General features: G+C 41.1%; 2 protein-coding genes across 3 annotated transcripts in view; one reads left to right on the top strand and one right to left on the bottom strand.

The window, feature by feature from the left end:
* The window catches only part of HS6ST2 (heparan sulfate 6-O-sulfotransferase 2), a 287,632-nt gene that overhangs the window by 215,935 nt on the left and 48,482 nt on the right, over positions 1 to 23,215 (bottom strand). The gene's annotated exons all lie outside the window — the stretch shown is intronic.
* Positions 9,337 to 10,398, top strand: LOC130842174 (microtubule-associated protein RP/EB family member 1-like). Its single transcript, XM_057718838.1, has 2 exons — positions 9,337 to 9,811; positions 9,875 to 10,398. The coding sequence occupies exons 1-2, from the start codon at positions 9,337 to 9,339 to the stop codon at positions 10,396 to 10,398; spliced, it is 999 nt and encodes a 332-aa protein (XP_057574821.1).

The following is a 23,215-nucleotide window of genomic DNA, read 5'->3' as shown; positions in this document are numbered from 1 at the left end:
ATCAGTTGTCCTTTACTGGTGCAGAGAACTGGGAATCGATCCTAGTCTTACTCAAGGAATCAGTTAAAACTCCCATATAGGTAAAGTCCTTGTGCTAGATTTTAAAGTCAGTCTTTCAACTACCTCTCCATTTGTTTAAACTACTAATGTGGAAAAGATTTCATAGACTAGGCTGTCTTCTATGGGCTTTTTTAAACCTTAAAATGTTAAAGCTGGTGAGGGACTGAGAGGGGACAAAGAAACCCCCCATTTTTACAGATCAGGACACTGAGTGGGAAAAGAGGGGAAGTGACTTACCCAAGGTTTAAGCTAATTAGTGGCAGAGACACAAAACCCATGTGCACTAATTCTCAGTGGAGTGCTTCTGAAACAAATCAAGTGCCTCAGTGGTATTTTGCAAATATAACAAGTCTTATAATTTAACAGAATCCCTTAATATGATCATATGAACTCTGTAGATTTGCTTATTATTTAAAATATTTAATATTCACAACCACAAAAAGCTCACAAGAAGCTGCTATAGACTGAATGTCTATACCCCCCCCCAAAATGTGACATCCTAACTCCCAATGTGATGGTATTTGGAGGTGGGGCCCTTGGGAAGTGATTAGGTCATGAGGATGGAGCCCTCATGAATGGGATTAGGGCCCTTTTATACACCTCAGAGAGATCCCTTCTAGATGACACAGCTAGAAGGACACAGTCTATGAACCAAGAAACAAGTTCTCACCACATACCTAATTTGCCAGTGCCCTAACCTAACACTCCTCTGCCTCCAAAACTGTGAGAAATGAATGTCAACAGTATTCTGCTACAGCAGCCCGAATGGACTAAGACAGAAACTGATTCCCTATTCCTTTGGGACACTAAGAAACAACCAAGATTGCTGTGTTTTTTAAAGTAAGAAAAAAATATAGGCAGGACATGGAAGCAACCTAAATGCCCATCAACAGATGAATGGATAAAGAAGATGTGGCACATATATACAATGGAATATTACTCAGCCATAAAAAGGAATGAAATTGAGTTATTTGTGGTGAGGTGGATGGACCTAGAGTCTGTCATACAGAGTGAAGTAAGCCAGAAAGGGAAAAACAAATACTGTATGGTAACACATATATATGGAATCTAAAAAAATGGTACTTATGAACTCAGTGGCCGGGGAAGAATAAAGATGCAGATGTAGAGAATGGACTTGAAGACATGGGGTGGGGAGTGAAGGGGAAGCTGGGATGAAGTGAGAGAGTAGCACTGACATATATACATTACCAAATGTAAAATAGATGGCTAGTGGGAAGCTGCTGCACAGCACAGGGAGATCAGCTTGGTGGTCTGCAATGACTTAGAGGGGTGGGATAGGGAGGATGGGAGAGAGGCTCAAGTGGGAGGGGATTTGGGGATATCTGTATACATATAGCTGATTCACTTTGTTGTACAGCAGAAACTGGAAAAACAGTGTAAAGCAGTTATACTCCAACTAAAAAAATGGAAAAAAAAGTGGTAAAGAGAAAAAATAAATAAATCATTGTGAGATCATTGCACAATCATACTATACAAAGACCCTTTATAACACAGATACTTTGAACAATTTAAAAAAATACAGCCATGAAACAGTCAATAAAATGCTTTCTTTCTGGACAAGCTGATCAAAGCTCTGTTGGGGGACGAACCTCCCAGATAGCTCCCTCCACAATAGGGCAGACAGCAGTACCAAGCAGTATCAGCAGTATTTTGTCTTGTGGAACTGAAAACCACAGCCATAGAAAGACAGAGAAAATGAAATGGCAGAGGACTTTGTACCAGATGAAAGGACAGGATAAAACCCCAGAAAAACAACTAAATGAAGAGGGGATAGGCACCCTTCCAGAAAAAGAATTCAGAATAATGATGGTGAAGATGATCCAGGACTTTAAAAAAGACTGGATGCAAAGATCGAAAAGTTTACCAAAGACCTAGAAGAATTAAAGAGCAAACAAACAGATATACAACACAATTACGGAAATGAAAAATACACTAGAAGGAACCAAGAGCAGATTAACGGAGGCAGAAGGGCGAATAAGTGACCTGGAAGACAGAATGGTGATCATCACTGATGCGGAAAAGAATAAAGAAAAAAGAATGAAAAGAACTGAAGACAGCCTAAGAGACCTCTGGGACAACGTTAAACGCACCAACATTCGCATTATAGGGGTCCCAGAAGGAGAAGAGAGAGAGAAAGGACCCGAGAAAATACTGGAAGAGATTCCAGCTGAAAACTTCCCTAACATGGGAAAGGAAATAGCGACCCAAGTCCAGGAAGTGCAGAGAGTCCCAGGCAGGATAAACCCAAGGAGAAACACGCCAAGACATATAGTAGTCAAACTGACAAAAATTAAAGACAGAGAAAAGTTATTAAAAGCAACAAGGGAAAAATGACAAATAACATAGAAGGGAACTCCCATAAGGTCAACAGCTGATCTCTCAGCAGAAACTCTGCAAGCCAGAAGGGAGTGGCATGATATATTTCAAGTGATGAAAGGAAAGAACCTACAACCAATAATACTCTACCCAGCAAGCATCTCATTCAGATTCGACGGAGAAATCAAAAGCTTTACAGACAAGCAACAGCTAAGAGAATTCAGCACCACCAAACCAGCCCTACAACAAATGCGAAAGGAACTTCTCTATGTGGGAAACATAAGAGAAGGAAAGGACCTACAGAAACAAAATCAAAACAATTAAGAAAATGGTAATAGGAACATACATATCGAAAATTACCTTGAATGTACATGGACTATATGCACCAACCAAAAGACACAGACTGGCCGAATGGACACAAAAACAAGACCTATATATATGCTGTCTACAAGAGACCCACTTCAGATCTAGGGACACACACAGACTGAAAGTGAGGGGATGGAAAAAGATATTCCATGCAAATGAAAATCAAAAGAAATCTGGAGTAGCAATACTCAGATAAAATAGACTTTAAAATAAAAAATGTTACAAGAGACAAGAAAGGACATTACATAAAGATCAAGGGATCCATCCAAGAAGAGGAGATAACAATTATAAATATATATGCACCCAATATAGGAGCACCTCAATACCTAAGGCAAATGCTAACAACTATGAAAGAGGAAATGCAAGGCAGAAATAGAGACACAGATGTAGAGAACAAACACATGGACATCAAGTGGGGAAAGCGGGGAGGGTTGGGGGGGAATGAATTGGGAGATTGGGATACCAAATTGTACATTCTAAATATATGCTGTTTATTGTCTGTTAAATGTATCTCAATAAAAGTTCTTAAAAAAAAAAAAAAAAGCTCTGTAGGGGCCCAACACTTCCTTCCGCAAGTCCTCAGGAGTAAAGGCAATGTACTGCTGAATCCCATGGCTGAGTCATGTGAACAGCGAGCCATTTTCCAACCCAGCGCATCACCTCCTTCAATCTCCCAAACTGCATTAAGGCCAATTAAACATCTCAGGGATAAAAAAAACAAAATTAGAAAGGAAGGGGAAGCTTTGGGCACTGGTAAGCACTGAAATGTGTAATGTGGCCATTTTGTGACTGGGTACTCAGGGACAAGTCTATATAAGGTACCCATTCCTTTGTTTTGCTGTCTCTCTGCTACCACAGAACCATATGACCGGAGCAGGTCACCCCAGATCACTTTTTCTATGGTACTGGTGCATAAGCTTGCTGCTCTTTCTACCCGCACTCTCCTCTTAAATTTCTCCCCGGGGAAGACAGGAAACAAAATTATTCCATGGGTGACAATAAGAGATTCTGAGCCCTTGCTCATGCATTTAAATATTATGTTATTGTAAAGCTCTCATTCCCAGCAATTTCCCCTTGCCATCAGACCTCTGGTTATGAAAGGATATTAAAATACTTGAGAAATAGAAGCCTCAGTGGCAAACTTCATTAAACTGCATTTGCCTAAAGCAACCATTCATACTTATGGAAACTATATGCCCAGCCTAGACTTGATTTCAAAAGACACTTGTTGATTGAACAAGACTGAGAGAATGAATGAATAGCTTTAATGACATGAGCAGCCATCAGTTAAGCAAACATATGAACTGATTAAGAACAGAAGTGTCAGCCTACTTAATGATCAAGAATAAGAATTTGGTTATGGGACTCAGAGAAGAGACAACTGACCTGGATGGAGGGTAAAATTGTGACCAGCCCTCAACTCAGGCTCCTGCAACATGAATCCACAGCTTCACTGACCTAACAGCAGACAAACTGTGCCCTCAAGTGATGAGACATCATCTTTATGCAGTCGACAGCTTTCTACAACTCCCTCCTACTTCCTGAGAGGAGCCCCCACATGCCAGATTTCTCCACAAGCAGCCAGAGGCTCTGTACACTGCCCTCTGCCAGGTTTATGAGTAACCCCGAAGCTCCAGAATCGCCCTAGATCAGAGAAGGCACTTTCCCAGAATTCTCGCTCAGGCCTTGGGAATTCCGTGTGTACCTTCAGACAAACAGTGATGCATAAAAAACTGACCAGAAGAATTTATCCTAGAGCTGCCCCTGCAAAAAGGAAGAATTTGAATCGATAAGCAGAACCATCAATACAACTTTATTTCAATTGTGAAACACCTTCCTTAGGGCACAAGAGAAGCCAAAGAGACAGGCCATGGTTAAAAATCTCCACACACACAGCCCAGGATGCCAGATCCTCCTGGAGGTGCTGATGGGAACTCTCTCTCAAGGTTCAGACCAAACCCTCCCCACGGTGCTACTGAAGAGAGGACAACTACTCCACTCAGGAGTCCTCAGAACCCCACTTGTGCTTCCACCCCCTCCAACCGGCTGTGTGAGAATGGAAAACCCAAATCCTAGCCCAGTCTTGGTCCAGCACAATATCCGGGCCAAGGTGACTGCCAAAGTCCTCCCTGGACTTGGCTGGCTCTTCCATCATGTGGGAGAGGCTCTCCCACACACCGCCCCCACTTCCAGAGGGAAACCCATGGAAGAACGTGGGCAACAAAGTCCTGGACAGCAGAGTCAGATATTGTCTGTACCTCTGCCACCTCACAGAGACCTGTGGATCACAAAGCACAAGTGCAAGAGGAGAGGAAATGAAATGCACTTCCTAGGGACAAGAAAGCTGTTGGCTACTACTCTCTAACAAGAAGCATGATTCACAAGCAAAGCAATGAAACTGCAGGGAGCATCCCAGCCTGGGGCAGAGGATAGATGGGGGGGCGGGGAGTTCAGGTTGTAGAATATGGTCCCAGTGGGTGGCATGTCTTGCCATCTTATCAGTAATAGCAGGACTACAAAGTGCTAACGTGTCCCTGGGAGAAGTAGAGAGTGGGGAAGAAGTTCAATTGATTTTAAACATGGAGCTTATATTTAATGCTCCCTTCAGTTCAAGGTTCAAGTTCAGGATTTAAAGAGTTTGAGGACCCTGAGTTAGAGTTCAGGTCTCTAGAGACAGAGCCCTGGTGTCTACATGCTCAGCCCTGTTTGAGAGGTAATGAACAGTCCCAAAGTCCCCCATGTGCACAGGCTAGCAGGCTGGCGTGTGAGAAAGTAAGGAACCCAGCCAGCTGCTTTCTCTCTCTCTCTCCATCGGTGTCAGCAGCACCCAACATGTCTGAGCATTTTGTTATGGGTTAGGTAACTGGTTAGCTTGCAATTAGCACAGGTCTTTCTGGAAAGCTCCTCTTGAAGGCCCTTGATCGATGGATGGCAGAGGAGACCTTGAAAGAATTTATTTTGTTTAGCTGATAGAAATGGGGCTGTAATATATCTGTAGAAAAACATATTTAAGGCCAAAGTCTACAGTCCAAGGCTTAGACGAGAAGTGGATGTTTTATTTTAAAATTCAGCACACTTTCAAGATCACAAAACTTGGCGGGGGCGGGGGCAGTGCAGGAGCGAGGGGACACTTGGTTGTACACCAACACTCTGTTTTCTGTTAGCCCACAAAAATATTGCCTCAGTGTCTCCAAATGAATGTGAAGCAAAAATTCCAAAGATAGAGTCATTACAAGAAAAATCTCAACTTCTTTGGAAAACAAGCTGTAACTGAAAGTTTTACCAGTTGATCATTTCAATGCAGGGGATTTAAAAACTACCACAGTCCCACAGTGAGGGGGCTTCAGTAATGAGAAAATCCTGGAATACCTCTTTTCCAAAATGCAGGTCTATAATCCAGTCCTGTGATAAACATGGGCTTGCTTAGGTAATCCTCTGAGCACCCCCACCTCCTTTGTGGTGAAAATGTCAAGGGACAAAGGGGACTGGAGGATGGGTAATTAATGTGAGAATGGAAGGCCTAATCCACAGCCACCTTAGGCAAACTTCATTAACCTTTGAGATACCAGTGCCCAGTTATTAAAGAACTGAGATGCACCAGAGTTCCAAAGGCATCAGGTGCTAAGTTCACCAGAATTGGATCTCCTGACCTTCCTTTCTCTTTCCATACTTCTTTTAGTGGTAGAGCTTTAAGTGAGGGTATTTGCCACCTGGAGACAGAATAACAGCTTATTTTCAAGTAATCGGCATGGAGTGGGGTTACATTTAGGACTGCCTTTCCTTGTGAATTTTAGTGTTTTTTTTTTAATTGCAGTATAGTTGATTTACAATGTTGTGTTAATTTCTGCTGTACAGCAAAGTGGTTCAGTTACACATATATATGCATTCTTTTTCATATTCTTTTCCATTATGGTTTATCACAGGATACTGAATATAGTTCCCTGTGCTCTACAGTAAGACTTTGTTGTTTATCCACTGAATTTTAGTTTTCAGGCTTGATTGCCTTTCGTCCCCAGAAAGAAACATCAAGCATAGGGTGGAGAGGTTCTTGGAAGTAAGTGTGGGTGGAAAACACAGGGATAGAAGGAGGGAGGCGGTGAATCGTCCTGAAGGAACACCTACTCCTTTAGGGTGGGAGGGAGGTGAGAGACAGCTTGAGGGGGCAGAGCAGTGAGTGATTGCAAGGAATCAGCTCAGGTTACAGCCCAATGGCAGGGGCCTGATTACTCCACGCTGTGATTTTAACCCTTGGTTTACCTTGGCAAAGGAAAATCACCCTCCTTTGCTAGCAACTGCCATCGTTATTTCAATACAAATAACACCTTCAAGAGGGAAGTTCAGAGGGGAAAACATTTTTCTTCGTTTTCTACTCAAAATCCAAGGTGGGAATATATGCAAGTAAATATGATGTTTCTTCCACATAGAGGACATGAATTCTAAAAGAATAATATTTAGCCTTTTTTATTGGTTGCCATTCAAAGACCTGGAAACATTTACTAGCAAATTTAATTACTTTGCATTTTATAAAATGCATCAATTTCAAGTAAGATGCTGGAGCTAGCAAGGCTGAAAAAAAAAAGAAAAAAGTTGTTCTAATCCAAGATACAAGTAGCCTGACTTCCACACACATTCTTCAAGATCTGGGAAAGCCCCACATCAGGATAGTCCACAGAAGAGAAATCCCACCCAGGCAACACTGATTAAATACCTACTATTTGCTAAGTACTTCCACATATGTTATCTTATGCTATCTTACTTAATCATCACAATAACCCAATAAGGAAGGTAGGTATTAACATCTCTCTTTTACAGATAAAGAAAAATGTGGCCCTCAAAATGGAAATTTATTACATGTATATACACTTCTAGTTTCTAAAAGGTTTGTACATAATATTCGCTCTTTTAATCCTCACAGCAACTTTTCAAATTATCTACATCAAGTATTATTAATATGTATAATACATAAAGTGAGGAAACTGGCTCAGAAAAGTAAAGTAACTGAAGGTCACAGTACTCAACAGTAGCAGGTCTAGGGCTTAAATTAAGTCCTCCAACTCTAACCCTTCAGCTCTGTCCACTTATGGTCAGATCCTATTTCACACAGATAATTTGATTCAAGCAGTGCTCTCCAAAAGGATCAGTTCAATATAATAAGGAAGGTTGTTCATGCAACAAACATGCATGCATCAGGCACTGTGCAAGTCACTGTACCTATCAGATCCAATCCGCACACTTGCTTTTCTCAAGTACCTGCCAGTCTAATGGCAACAATAGCCAAGAGCTCACCAGCACCTTGGCAATGAGAGTAAGAGAGGCCTTGAGGAAGCCCCATGGTACCCATATGTAGTGACAAAGCCATCCATTTCAAATACGGAAGGAGGGAAGGTTGGAGAATCTTCTTAGAGGGGGTAGCCTTGAAGATCAAGTAGAAGATGGAATTGAATAAGATTCCAAGAGAATGGAACCACAGGGGTAAGAATAGTTTTTTAAAAGAAGGGGAGAAAGAGTCATTTGGAAGGATAGGATTTTTAAGAAAATCTGCTAGCAAGATGTATTCCTCCAAGTAATAAGCAGTTGTAAAATAACTGCTGCTACCAAGGCTGTGGCAATTGGTTCAGCTCAAGTTCAATGTGATTTTTTAAATGAAGAGAGATTCTAGGCTACAAAGAATGCATTTGCTTTTTTTATTTTAATGCTCGAAGATAGTGAATGATAGAAAATGCCAATGAAATGCATCAAAATGACACTAGAAAGCAAAATAGAATCTCAAAGATTGCACGAAATATTAATTTAAAGAAAATAAGATCATTTGGAATATAAATCAAGGATAATAAACCCATCATATTGTCAAAATCCAGAACATTTTCAATAAGGTACCACATTTCAGACACCACATACAATGAGATGATTTTCTTGGATATTACAACTTTAATACAGAGCACCACAAAATGCTTCCCTGGCACCCCCAACCAGTCCCATTCCTGAAATAAAACCCAGAAAATCAGTAATGATGCCTGGGAAAGCAATATTTGAAAACCCCATTTCCAAGATGAAGAATGTCCTAAAAAGAAATTAAATAAACTTCACCAAAGCCAGCAATGCCCCAGTTGCTTCAAGCTCACCAAACAGATTGCTTGACAAAAACCAACACAAATCACAAGAATTACTAACTACAGCCATTTAAGGAATTAACATCTATGTTTAATTAGCAAATTGGAATGCAAAACCCAGTTTCAAGGGCTTTCAACCTCCTCTCCCTAAGCAGAATAGTGAGCTCTATGCTCCTGTCTTAAACAATAGGCAAAGTAGCTGATAGTGCAAGGTCTAACCATCTTGAGGAATTCCACCTTGCAACTAGAGTCCTGCTAAGGCAAGCTGAGGTTTGAAATGCTCCCCTCCCAGTGCCTAACAGCCACCCTGTGAAGAAATCCTGTGCATCAATCAAAAAGAAGAATGCCTTTTACGTCCGCGGGTAACGGGGGGCGGGCGGACGGGGTCAGGCGGTTTGAACGAGAGGAAGACAGAACCGGAGCTGGGTACGGGCAGCGGACGCGGGCCAGCCGAGAGCCGAAGATGCCAGTGAACGTGAACGTGTACTCAACGTCGGTCACCAGCAATAACCTCAGTCGACATGACATGCTGGCCTGGATCAATGAGTCTCTGCAGTTGAATCTGACAAAGACTGAACAGTTGTGCTCAGGGACTGCCTATTGTCAGTTTATGGACATGCTGTTCCCTGGCTCCACTGCCTTGAAGAAAGTGAAATTCCAAGCTAAGCTAGAAGATGAATACATCCAGAACTTCAAAATACTACAAGCAGGTTTGAAAAGGATGGGTGTTGACAAAATAATTCCTGTGGACAAATTAGTAAAAGGAAAGTTTCAGGACAATTTTGAATTCGTTCAGTGGTTCAAGAAGTTTTTTGATGCAAACTATGATGGGAAAGACTATGACCTTGTAGCTGCCAGACAAGGTCAAGAAACTGCGGTGGCCCCCTCCCTTGTTGCTCCAGCTCTGAACAAACCGAAGAAACCTCTCAGCTCTAGCAGTGCAGATGATAGTCCTGTCCACCCTAACGGAAAAAAGGCCACACCAAAGGACTTATTTCCAGCACGAAAGATCGTGACTAAAATTGCTCCACAGAGGCCCACTGCAACACCCAGAACTACTGCAACCCCTAAGGCTGGCCCAGGTGTGGTGCGGAAGAATCCTGGTGTGGGGAACGGGGATGATGAAGCAGCCGAATGGATGCAGCAGGTCAACGTATTGAAACGTACCGTTGAAGAGTTGGAGAAAGAGAGAGATTTCTACTTTGGGAAGCTAAGGAACATTGAATTGATTTGCCAGGAGAACGAGGGGGAAAACAACCCCGTATTGCAGAGGATTGTGGACATTCTCTATGCCACAGATGAAGGCTTTGTGATACCTGATGAAGGGGGCCCTCAGGAGGAACAAGAAGAGTATGAACAGCCTGCACCAGCCAAGCACCATCCGAATGCTTCACTCCAAATCATGTGCTTAACTGTAAAATATTCCCTTTTATTATTCTTAGAGGACTCACTGGTTTCTTTTCATAAGCAAAAAGTACCTCTTCTTAAAGTGCACTTTGCAGAAGTTTCACTCCTTTTCCAATAAGTTTGAGTTAGGAGCTTTTACCTTGTAGCAGAGCAGTATTAACATCTAGTTGGTTCACCCAGGGAACAAAGAGGCTGACCATGGGGTTTACTTTGTGGATGCTGGTAGCACGGATGGCTGGAGAAGGTGGAGACCTCAGTAGAGAAATGTAAAGACTGAATCGAATTTTAAGTTAATGTGAAATCTTGGCAGAGAACGTTTTAATAAATAAATAAATGCCATAAGAGTATTTAAAAGATGCTTCATATTTCAAAACGTAAAGTGTAACTTGCCAGGAGATTTTGTGTGTTTGACATTGTGTCTGGGAGGGAAGGGTCAGAACCTGGAACCTTTGGGACCTGATGTTTCCAGCCCTCACAGGGCTACTTGATCCTCATAGGCCTAGACCTTGGCCCAAAAGGAAAGTTTGAAAAGTTGCTTTGTAAAGCCATTTAGTCTCCTTGACCAATTGCATCCCTGCTGAGAAGCAAGAGGCATTGTTGCCTGGATGAATAGAGGGTGTGTTTTAGCCCTGAGACATTTTGAGTCAAAGAGCTTGATTTTCATTGAACATTTCTCTGGTGATTTTTCCAGTTATCCCTGATATTTCTGTGTACTGTGGTTTTTTGTTTGTTTGTTTGTTTTGTTTTGTTTTTGGAAATGAGGTGTGTCCAGTTTTTAAATCTAACAGCTACTTTTGGGGACTTGCCCACATCTCTGGGATTTGAATGGGAGTTGTGTCCCATTTTACTGTCTTTTAAGTTTACATTTAACATGTTTCTCTTCTCTGCTCCCCTTGCCTACTGGGGACTCCTCTTTAACTCCTTAGTTTGCTGCTTAGAGTGGAAGTTCAGCAGGCAGGTGATCATGCTGCAAGTTCTTTCTGGACCTCTGGCAAAGGGAGTGATCACTGAAGGCCACGGCTACCTTGGGATCTGCAAGGCTGGGTGTTTTCAGTACCTGCTGTCCACAGCCCTCCACTGTTATCGGAATACTTTGCCAGTGCACTAATCTCTTTGGAGATAAAAATGTTAGCGTGTTACTAAATGTTAATTTTCTTTTGCAGAAAATACAGTACCATGTCTGAATTAATTATTAATATTTAAAATATTTCATTTCTAACTCCCTCATTTGCCTTGCCCACAGCCTACTCAGTTCCTTTGTTCGGCAGAATTCTGCAAAATGTGTGTCACCCACTACTGAGATTGTTCAGTCCCTGATGTATTTGTATTGATTTGTTTCTGGTGGTAGCTTGTCCTGAAATGTGTGTAGCAAGCAGGTATTTTATGATAAAATTGTTGTGTAGTGCATGCTTTGTGTGAAATTCAGAGGAAAACCCAGATTCAGTGATTAACAATGCCAAAAAATGCAAGTAACTAGCCATTGTTCAAATAACAGTGGTGCTATTTCTCTTTTGTGGCCTTTTAGACTTTTGTTGCCCTAAAATTCCATTTTATTGGGAACCCATTTTCTGCCTGGTCTTTCTTGACAGGGTTTTTTTCTACTTTAAACAGTTTCTAAGTAAAATTCTGTATTTCAAGAGAAAAAAAAAAGAATACCTATTCTAAAGAGTAACAGGTTTTCAGACCATGGTATGTATAGAAAGTGTGGCTATATCTCAACTCCTGGAAATATATTGTTTGGAGCTTATTTGAAATCCTATAACATCCTGGGAAGTACAACAGGAAATTGACACCCTCCTAGGACTTGATTGAAAACCTATACTATTCAACCACAAAGAGGTGGTTAAAACAAAAGGAGCACAGGGTTTTCCCTCCAGGAGATTTAGCCAGACCTGTCATGTTTGAAATCAGAGGAATCCATGCTTTCAGGCAAGAAGGAACCTTAGCTTTTAAGTTCAGTTCAATCTTCAATTCAATTTATTTTTATCCATTACACATCAATTGAACACATCCTTAGTGCAAGCCTCTGTTCTGGACACTGGAAATACAAGTTGAAGACTCACACTTACTGTGGTAATCATTTTGCAACATATACAAATATTGAATCATTATAGTGTATCCCTGAAACTAACAGATGTTAAATGTCAATTATACCTCAATTTAAAAAAAAAGATTTAAAGAAAGACTCACTTTCTGTGCTGTAGCAGCTCATTGACTCATGGGGAAAGAGTCAACGAAGCAGCCAAAAGACCTGTGTGGCCATAAAACTCTTTTCCCATCACTGTTGCTTTCTTAGCACTTCTCCTCTATTTCTTGCTCTTGCCTATTAGAACACAACCCTCCAAATGATACGCTGATCTAGACTTCAGGGGACACTTTAATCCAACCTTGTACCTAACACAGGAACCCCTCTTCAAAATGAGTGCCAAGTAGTCGGTGTCCAGCTTCTGTAGGGACACTCGGGTCTCCAGATGTGAGCCAAACTTCTCCAGGACTTGCCACTACATCACAAATGCTAACAAGATGTTTGTTCACTGATATATTTCTTTCTCTCAAGCATGTCTTCATGTCTTCCTGGCTCCTTCCATATTTTCCCACGTTCCCTCTACCTCAAAATTAAAATAAATGCAGTAAAGAAGTTTAGAGAGAAGAAGCTCATCTGAGAAGGCAGGTTATGAATTTAGCAGAGTCTATTTCATCAACTTTTTGAGTGCTTAACCCACGGTGGAGGGAGGCAACTGAAAGTGGGGAGCAACTTCTGTACTGAGTCAAAAAGGAAGGGCACGAAGACCACCAAGTCCTGAGGGTACCAAGAGCAGCTTCAGGAGGGGAGAAAGGAAGAGATGGATGTAGTCAGAAACAAATGTGTCAGAGGTTGAGGTCTTCGGAGTGGAGCCACATACAAAAAGTATACGATCAAATGTGTGTACAGCTTGGTGACCACAGTTAACAACACTGTATTGTATGAACAACTTGGGGATTAGAGGCGCCAACCTTCCGTGCAGTTGAAAATCCACGTATGACTTTAAAGTCATCCCTATGTGTCCGTGGTTCCTCCACATGTGTGTTCTGAATCCACAGATTCAACCAATCACAGATCCTGTAGTACCGTGCTACGTATTGAGTGGAAAAAAAAATACCTGTAAGTGGATCCTTGCAGTTCAAACCCATGTTGTTCAAGGGTCAACTGTCCTTGAAAGTTGCTTAGAGAGTAGATCTTCAATGTTCTCACCACACATCCAAAAAGAAAACTATGTGAGTTGATGAATGTGTCAACTAACCTTACAGTGGTATATACATATATCAAAGCATCTCGTTGTACACCTTAAATTTACACAGTGTTATACGTCAATTATATCTCAATACATCTGGGAAAATAAAAATAAAAAAGATCAAATGTGTGACTCTGCTACTGGGTACATGAGTGGAGGAAAATGGAGCAGAAATGCATTATCTTGAAAGCTGGGAGAGCGGAGTGGCAGTGATGCATTAGACCAGTGATCAGTGAGGAAGTAAGCAGGTGATGGGTGGAAAGAAAGTCTACGATAGAGACCACAAAGATTTCTAATTTCTCCCTAACTAACTTCAAGAGTTCAGGTTTATAAGCAACACTAACTCCTCATACGCAACGCTCCTGTGAAAAAGGACATGCTCCTGTGATTTCTGAGAATAATAACATAGAGAATAATAATAACTTACTATAAATACTTACTATGTGCCAGGCATTGGGCTGTGTGCTTTACAGAAATTATTTCATTTAATCTTCAAAACAACCCTATGAGGTCGGTATATCATTATTACTATCACATACTCACGATGCAGGAAGAAGAAACAGACAGAGAGGACAAGTACCATGTCCGAGGTCACACAGGTATTAAGTAGAAGAATTCGAACTTGAATCCATGCAGTCTGACCCCAGGGCCATAGCTCCCAAGCACTCAGCTCTATGAAAAATATGGAAATGTATGCATGAATGGATATTAGTTTAAAGTGTAGGCTTTGATGGTCATTATCAAGATCAGACCTGTTTCCAGCCTGAATCATCAGAATGGCTTGGTGTGCCTAGAGTGCCACAAGCCCATGTGCATATATCGTTTTTTATTTTTAATTCTGTAATTACTTCTTGGTGACTAATAATCCAATATTGATCAAACTCATTTTGTGGTTACAAATGTTGAAAGTGTAGAAACCTGTATAAGTACAGATAGACCTCACTCCCACCATGCTGCTGGTTGAAGCTGTCACATGTACAGCTCTAATGACAATCACAAGGGCAGGGAGGGAAGCTGAAGGTCACTGGCTTTCAACTCTATGGAACTCGGGGAGTACTTCTGCCTGGGCTTTGGCCGACAGTCATTAGGAAAGTTATCTAAAGGGTCTAGTGCATTTATTTTTACCTAATTATAGCTATCAACTGGCATCTTCAAAGGGCTTCAATTATGTAGTCAGCAGCCTGGGAACTCACAGCATCTAATACAAATAAATTGCATATATTACTATGTACCCTTCTTGGTCAAGGCTTTGGTAACAGGGAAGTTCCAGAACCATTCGAAGGAGTGCACATTTGTGCTGTAGCAGTAGTCTTTTTTTTTTTTAACTCTTTACATTCAACACCATCTTATATTTTATTCTTTAAATTTTTTTTTGTGGTAAAAGTCACATAATATAAAACATACTATTTTAACCATATTTAACTGTACAGTTCAGTGGCACTAGGTACATTCACATTGTTGAGCAACTCTCACCATCATCCATCTCCCGAATTGTTCACCTTCCCAAACTGAAATTCTGTTCCCGTTAAACACTAACTCTCCATTCCCCACCCCCACCTCCCTGCCCCTGGCATCCACCAATGTACCTTCTGACTCTATGAATTTGACTACTCTACATGCCTCGTATAAGTGGAACCAAACAGCATGGGGGTGGGGAGATAAGAAGGTACAATCTGTTTGCAGGACATGTATTAATTTAACCTTAAATATGTAGTGGTTCTACTCTATGACATACATCAAAGCAAGATCCTTTTTGACCAACCTCCTAGAATCATGGAAATAAAATCAAGAAGAAACAAATGGGACCTCATGAAACTTAAAAGCTTTTGCACAGCGAAAGAAACCATAAACAAGACTAGAAGGCAACCCTCAGAATGGGAAAAAATAGTTGCCTATGAAACAACGGACAAAGGATTAACCTCCAAAATATACAAGCAGCTCATGCAGCTTCATACCAAAAAAGCAAATAACCCAATCCACAAATGGGCAGAAGACCTAAATAGACATTTCTCCAAAGAAGACATCCAGATGGCCAGCAAACACATGAAAAGATGCTCAACATCACTCATCATCAGAGAAATGCAAGTCAAAGCCACCATGAGGTATCACCTCACACCGATCAGAATGGCCATCATCACAAAATCTGGAAAAAACAAATGTTGGAGAGGGTGTGGAGAAAAGGGAACTCTCCTGCACTGTTGGTGGGACTGTAAGTTGGTACAGTCACTATGGAAAACAGTTTGGAGGCTCCTTAAAAAACTACAAATAGAACTACCATATGATCCAGTAATCCCACTCCTGGGCATATACCCTGAGAAAACCATAATCCAAAAAAAAACATGTACCATAATGTTCATTGCAGCACAATTTACAATAGCCAGGACATGGAAGCAACCTAAATGCCCATCAACAGATGAATGGATAAAGAAGATGTGGCACATATATACAATGGAATATTACTCAGCCATAAAAACGAATGAGATGGAGCTGTACGTAATGAGGTGGATTGACCTAGAGTCTGTCATACAGATGCAGTAAGCCAGAAAGAGAAAAACAAATGCTGCATGCTAACTCATATATACGGAATCTAAAAAAAAAAAAAAAAACAGTACTGATGAACCCAGTGACAGGGCAAGAATAAGGATGCAGATGCAGAGAATCGACTGGAGGACACGGGGTTGGGGGGGCGGGGGGCGAAGGGGGAGCTGGGATGAAGTGAGAGAGTAGCATAGACATATATACACTACCAACTGTAAAATAGATAGCTAGTGGGAAGTTGCTGTATAACAAAGGGAGACCAACTCGATGATGGGTGATGCCTTAGAGGGCCAGGACAGGGAGGGTGGGAGGGAGTTGCGGGAGGGAGGGGATATAGGGATATACGTATAAATACAGCTGATTCACTTTGGTGTACCTCAAAAGCTGGTACAAGAGTGTAAAGCAATTATATTCCAATAAAGAGCTTAAAAAAAATGCAGTGGTTCTTAACTTACTTTTGTTCACAGGTCCAAAGAAACTGTGATCAACAATTCCAGCTTCTTTGCTCAGAAAATGCACATATACACATACATGAATGATTTTGTATGTAATCTTGGGCAGGAGGAGTGTAGAAACTTCCTGAAGCATATCAAAAGATTCCCTGCTTACAATGTCACCAATGTCAGGCTGAAGTCACAAGTACAGTAAAATTGTTATAAAATGGTGCGCTCCCTTACCTAAATTTTTACAAAGATTTTGTTAATTGAAGGAACAAAGTGTTCTGTCAATAGAACCGAACATCATATTCAATACAGTCTTAAAAGCAAGAGAGCATTTTATCTTGTAGTATCACTTCAACAATATTTTTGTTTAAAATGCCCAATCACGTCACAATATTCTTGAGTCCCCTTGTATTTCTGATAGTGGACACTCTTGCTAATCAAAATGTGGTCCATGATATTACTCAGCCACAAAAAGGAACGAAATTGAGTTATTTTCAGTGAGGTGGATAGACCTAGAGTCTGTCATACAGAGTGAAGTAAGCCAGAAAGGGAAAAACAAATACCGTATGCTAACGCATATATATGGAATCTAGAAAAATGGTACTGATGAACCTAGTGGCAGGGCAGGAATAGAGATGCAGATGTAGGGAACGGACTTAAGGACATGGGGTGGGGGGAGGTAAGGGAAGCTGGAATGAAGTGAGAGAGTAGCACTGACATATACACACTACCAAATGTAAAATAGATAGCTAGAGGGAAGCTGCTACAGAGCACAGGGAGATCAGATTGGTGCTTTGTGATGACCTAGAGGGGTGGGATAGGGAGGGTGGGAAGGAGTCGCAGGAGGGAGGGGATGTGGGGATATATGTATAAATACAGCTGATTTACTTTGTTGTACAGCAGAAAGTGACACAACACTGTAAAGCAATTATATTCCAATACAGATGAAAAATTTTTTTTTAAAAATGTGGTCCATGAATCAGCAGCATTGGCGTTACCTGGAAACTTAGTAGAAACACAGAATCCCAGCTCTCATCACAGAAATACTGGATCAAGATCCGCATTTCATAAGATTCCCAGATGATGCATATGCACATGACATTTGAGAAGCACTGATGGGCACAGTAGAGACATCAGGGCCTAAAGAGGCAGTGAGATGTGGTAGAATGAGGACCTAGGCTCTGAGACCAAGCTCTACTATTTGCTAGCACGTGACTGTGGGCAAATCTCTCAACTTCTCTGAGGATGCTTGCTCAACTCTATCTATTATGTCAAAAGGCTTTTGTGCCTGACTCATAGTAATCACTTGACAAATGGTACTTAATGTTCTTACTGTTAAGATTTTTATTACATCTTAACAACTGTCGTATGTCAATGCTTAGTAAACTAAAAAAACCTCTCTGTAGATGTAAATGGAAGGAAATGAGAGAGAGCAGTGTGCAATCGCTCTAAGTGGGATGAGAGGACCAGATGGCTCATAGGGCTTATGCGTGCAAAATTAGGAGTCTGAGGCTCTATTGACCATTTCTTAGATGTGTGCCTCTGGTCGTAACGGGGAAGACTGAAACAATGGCTCAGGGTATACGTTCAACTGCCAGACAGACAGCATTGTTCATGAAATCCAACAGAGTTCCCAGATTGGGAGACACCCAGCGCCTGAGTGGTAGTGGGGAAGGTGGAGGGGGCATTGCACCAAGATGGTCTGACTGAAGCCAAGGAATACTAGAGTGAAGAAGAATGAAGATGGTGTTGGGCTCTATCAAATGCCACCAAAGAGGATGTCCACTTCTTAGAAGTATATGGGTTGCTGTGTTTCCTAACTATACACCCTGAGACTAATTTCCAAATGGTCAGGGACAGAGCCAGGTCCAGAATCCAGGCCTTTAGACTGCAAATTCAGTGCTCCTTCCACCTCACAGCAGGAGCTTCCTCCGCAACTCGCCAATTACCTAGCTTCTCAATTGATGTGCTTGGGGATTTGCATAACGTGGGGACATTCCAGTTCACCTCTGGCACCCAGCAGGTCAACACTGGGGTGCTTCCGAGGGAATTACGGGTGACATTTGTGAAGTCCATTTTGGGGCTATGGCATCACAACACAGTCACAATAACTTTCAAATTACAAAGAAAAAAACAGACCTATTTTTGTAATGGAAAAGATAACTAGGAAAGTCACATACTACATTTTAAAAGATGATACAGTTTCCAAAGGGAGAACATGGGCTAAAGGGCAGGAAGTCCAGTTTAATGTGAGAAGCAGAATACTGCCAAGAAAACTAAGTGAATACATATATTTTCAAATTTCACTTCAAGTGCTGCCAACCGTATTTTACCTATAAAACCAAAGCCTCTTCCTTCTTCGTGTCACACAGTTCAAATTCCATCACTGATCCTCTGAGTTTCACTAATCCAATAAAGTAAGAAATTAAAATTTTCCTCCTCTAACCCATTACCTGGCACCTAAATTTAGCACAGAGAGCATGCCACCAAGAAGAAGGCAGCAATTACATTATTTTAAACTGTACATTAATCTGACCATGCAGAGAGAAGAAATTCGTAGTTTGTAAAATACAACAGCTCCTCATGTTTCTAGCCTCATTGGAGAAAGCAGTGCTCCATTGTGATAACTGAAGGTACTTCTCAATGAACGAAAATAATTTCTAAATTCTAACTACTTCCATGGAAATTATTCTAAAACCTCTTTTATAACTCTGACTTCAAGCATAATGTATATGAAAATATATATGAAGTATAATGATTATAATACCTTTTTCATTCAAATATGTGTGTGTGCACTTTATCCAGTGCTTTATATATGTCAGGCATTTGAGGAGGACTTTATATACATTTGTCTCAGGGTCTTTAGGAATATCTATTACTGTACCGAGTTATAACACGATGCTCGATGATGATATTGACATGGAAACAACTATCTAGCAGCTGGTTGTACTTGTTAGATTAACCTCTTTCCTCTTTCTGCTACCAACTGTCCCTTCTGCCTAGGGACACTGGCCTGTGGTTTCTAATCTGTTGCCTTTGGTCTTATCATTAGACTGAGTGATCCTGCATGCCTACAGTGTATAGTGCGTGAGCTTGATAAAATTATTTACACAACTCAGATGCCTCCTTTGCTTCTGTAGGAGCATCATTCTAATCTTGTCACCTGACAGATCCCCATACTAAATAATTGGAGGAATAACAAACATTAAGAGTGGAAAGACTGCCTCTCCTATTAAAAGTAACGTTAAATTCATTGTTTGCTCACATTCAGAACGTAGTGAATACTTTATGATTAGGAATTTGGAGCAGGTTATAATATAAATATGGGGTGATATGTCATAAACAACTAGAGAGTCAGTGTACCACATGAGAAAGAAAGACCATGTAACCAAATCCTAAGCAAGTGCTGTTAAGTATCAGAAGGATTTCTACAGGATGTGGTCCAGCAAGAAAGAAAACATGAAAAGCCAAGTCTTGAGCTTTGAAGGAACATGAGATCTAAAGGCAGAAATGAGCAGAGTCTGAGCAGGAGACAATAAGGAAGTCCACCACCTAGAACTGTAATGTGGAGCTCCATCAGAATATGGAACGTTACTGAGGAACATCCATGCTCTTCCTGGGCCAGGGTAGCCTAAAATCAATATGGGAAGGGGGGTTAGAAGGAGTGCTAAATGATGTAGAAACTGACTTGGAAAACCAGGAAAGCCCTAGCTTTCTTAACAATTCAGATGGAGATGTGAAGGCAAAAGTACAGATTATGGGGACTTTCCTGGTGGCACAGTAGTTAAGAACCTGCCTGCCGGAATGAATTGGAAGACTGGGATTGCCATATATACATTACTAATAAGAAAAAAATATCAAATTATACACTTTAAATATATGCAGTTTACTGTATGTCAATTGTATCTCAATAAAAGTTGAAAGAAAGAAAGAAAGAAAGAAAGAAAGAAAGAAAGAAAGAAAGAAAGAAAGAAAGAAAGAAAGAAAGAAAAAGAAAAAATAGTAAAAGAAAGAAAGAAAGAAAAAGAAAGAAAGAAAGAAAGAAAGAAAGAAAGAGAATCTGCCTGCCAATGCAGGGGACACGGGTTCGATACCTGGTCCAGGAAGATCCCACATGCCACAGAGCAACTAAGCCTAAGGCCCACAACTACTGAAGCCTGCGCACCCTAGAGCCCATGCTCCGCAACAAGAGGAGCCCCTGCAATGAGAAGCCCGCACACCTCAAAGAAGAGTAGCCCCCACTCGCCACAACGAGAGAAAGCCCGCACGCAGCAACAAAGACCCAACGCAGCCAATAATTAAATAGGTAAATTTTTTTTTCATATATATTTTAAAAAGTACAGATTATGGCACCCAAAAGGTGTGGGTGTGGGTTCTGGTCCTAGTTCATCCAATTACCAACTGTATGGTCTTTAAGTACCTAATTAAACTTGTCTGTATCTGAGTTGCATCACCTCTAAAATGGTAACAGTAATAGCATAATGTGAGGATTCAGTGAAAGAGAATACACAAAGTACTTATTACAGTGTGAGGGGCATAATAAGTTCTGGATAAATGGCAGCTCTTATTATCCAGAGATCATTGATACAACCTGGGTCTCTAAACATGCAGAAAGAGAAGGTAGCTCTAGAAGTAGGGAATATACAAGAAAATAGGGATGCGAGGGCTCTCAACCTAAGCTCTACCCTCTTCCATTTACAACCTTACTGACAGATAAGTTTCAATTCTTACCATTTGGGATCTGGAGTAATTGGATTCGTTGTATAGTCTCAGATGAGTCGCTTCTGCTGCTAAATATCACCTTAACCAGGATGTTGTTAGTTTGAGTGAGTCAGTGCTCTAAATGGCTTTACATCTTCCCAGTAGTTTAGAAAACAAAATGTTTTATCTTCTAGATACTTCTACGAACTACTAGGTTCAAAAAAGGTATCCTTTTATACACGCTCTCTTTACTGACTTCAGGGAAAAATATATAAGCTACTCTGCATTTTAATAAGCTGAAAAATCAGCCCTTGAGGGGCTACTGTAAATTCAATCTGACACCTCACATATGTATTAACAACTTCTGCTTCCAACCATGATGGAGTAAAAGGAATCAAATTAAACCACTAGGAAATTGAACAAAATGTATGAAAAAAATAGTTGACAGACACTGGACAACAGGCAGTGCAGGACTGTGATCCCTGAGAGAAGGGGAACCAATAAGGTACACACAACAACTGCCCCAGCTTACCGCCTGGAGAGGATTTCTAAGCTGCAGTGCAAGGACAGGGAGTACAAACAGAACCCAGTGATTTCTGTGTGCTGAAGAGACAGAGATCATAGCTTGGGGAGACTGAAGCAGTTAAAACTTATGGAGAGGGACTTCCCTGGTGGCGCAGTGGTTACGAATCCACCTGCCAATGCAGGGGACACGGTTTGAGCCCTGAGCCGGGAAGATCCCACATGCCATGGAGCAACAAAGCCCATGTGCCACAACTACTGAGCCCATGTGTTGCAACTACTGAAGCCCGTGCACCTAGAGCCAGTGCTCTGCCACAAGAGAAGCCACTTCAATGAGAAGCCAGAGCACCGCAACGAAGAGTAGCCCCCGCTTGCTGCAACTAGAGAAAGCCCCTGCACAGCAACAAAGACCCAACGCAGCCAATTAATTAATTAAAAAGTTATGGAGAAAAAAGTACCAGAGAGCTGCATAACAGATTGATACAAAGGTCTTCAGAAGGGTCCCCTCATGTTAGCTGGGTATTGATCTGCTCATATATGGGGAAGAAACTACCCAAGACCAAGAAAAGAATCACTGAAAAATAAAGTAGGAAGAACTATCCTGAGAAGCACACAAATGGACAGCAGCAGAGTGGAAAGAGCTTGTAATACATGGGGTATTAATTAGCGGCCTTATAAGTGTATTGCCTCAGTAGTGGGATAAAATTTGCCCTAGGCTAAAGGCTGCACTGATACTATCCTAATAAAGCATAAAGCAAGCTTCAAAAGGATCAAATTGATTCCAATTGACTGCATCCCAGTTCAAAGTTCAATAATATTTAAAGGAATACAATGAAATCTGGCACCCAACAATATAAAATTTATAATATCCAACATCCAATAAAAATTATCAGACATGCAAAGAATCAGTAAGATAGAACTCTTAAGCATGGAGAAAAAATCAACAGACTCAGAAATGACAGAAATCATAAAATTAGCATATAAGGACATTAAAATAGCCATTATAAATATACTCCATTTGATGAGAAAGCTACAGGAGTGATTGGACATGCTAAGTATAAACATGGAAGATACAGAAAAGGATCCAAGGCTCAGTTTAGAAAGCTAGAGGGATATGTTGAGAGAAGAGTCAGAGGAGAGAAGGGCAGAGAGTTTATAGGAGACCTGGAATACTGCTTTGTAACAGAGAACCAAGGAAGAGAAGGCTGTATAAAGGAATATGGAGCCACAAGACTAAATTATGCAGAAGGAGCAAGGCGGACAAAGAGACACTGGAATTGACTGAGGCACAGGCAGCGCCTACTCCAGGGAATGTATCTATTTGTACACTTCTGTACTACCAGACCAGTGGCAGACATCACTAATTAATGACAGTGCTGAGGCTATACATAGCCTCAGAGCCCTTGCTTTCAGGAAGCTATTACCAAAACAGCAGAATTATCACAAGACATGAAACGTG

The sequence above is a fragment of the Hippopotamus amphibius genome, chromosome X (genome assembly GCF_030028045.1).
Source record: "Hippopotamus amphibius kiboko isolate mHipAmp2 chromosome X, mHipAmp2.hap2, whole genome shotgun sequence".
NCBI classification, from domain to species: domain Eukaryota; kingdom Metazoa; phylum Chordata; class Mammalia; order Artiodactyla; family Hippopotamidae; genus Hippopotamus; species Hippopotamus amphibius.
This window is presented reverse-complemented; position numbering and strand designations above follow the sequence as displayed.

Coding starts and splice junctions, on each gene's coding strand:
- LOC130842174 (XM_057718838.1), top strand. CDS start 9,337: ATGCCAGTGAACGTGAACGTGTACTCAACGTCGGTCACCAGCAATAAC. Junction 9,812..9,874: donor GAAACCTCTCAGCTCTAGCA/GTGCAGATGATA, acceptor ACTTATTTCCAG/CACGAAAGATCGTGACTAAA.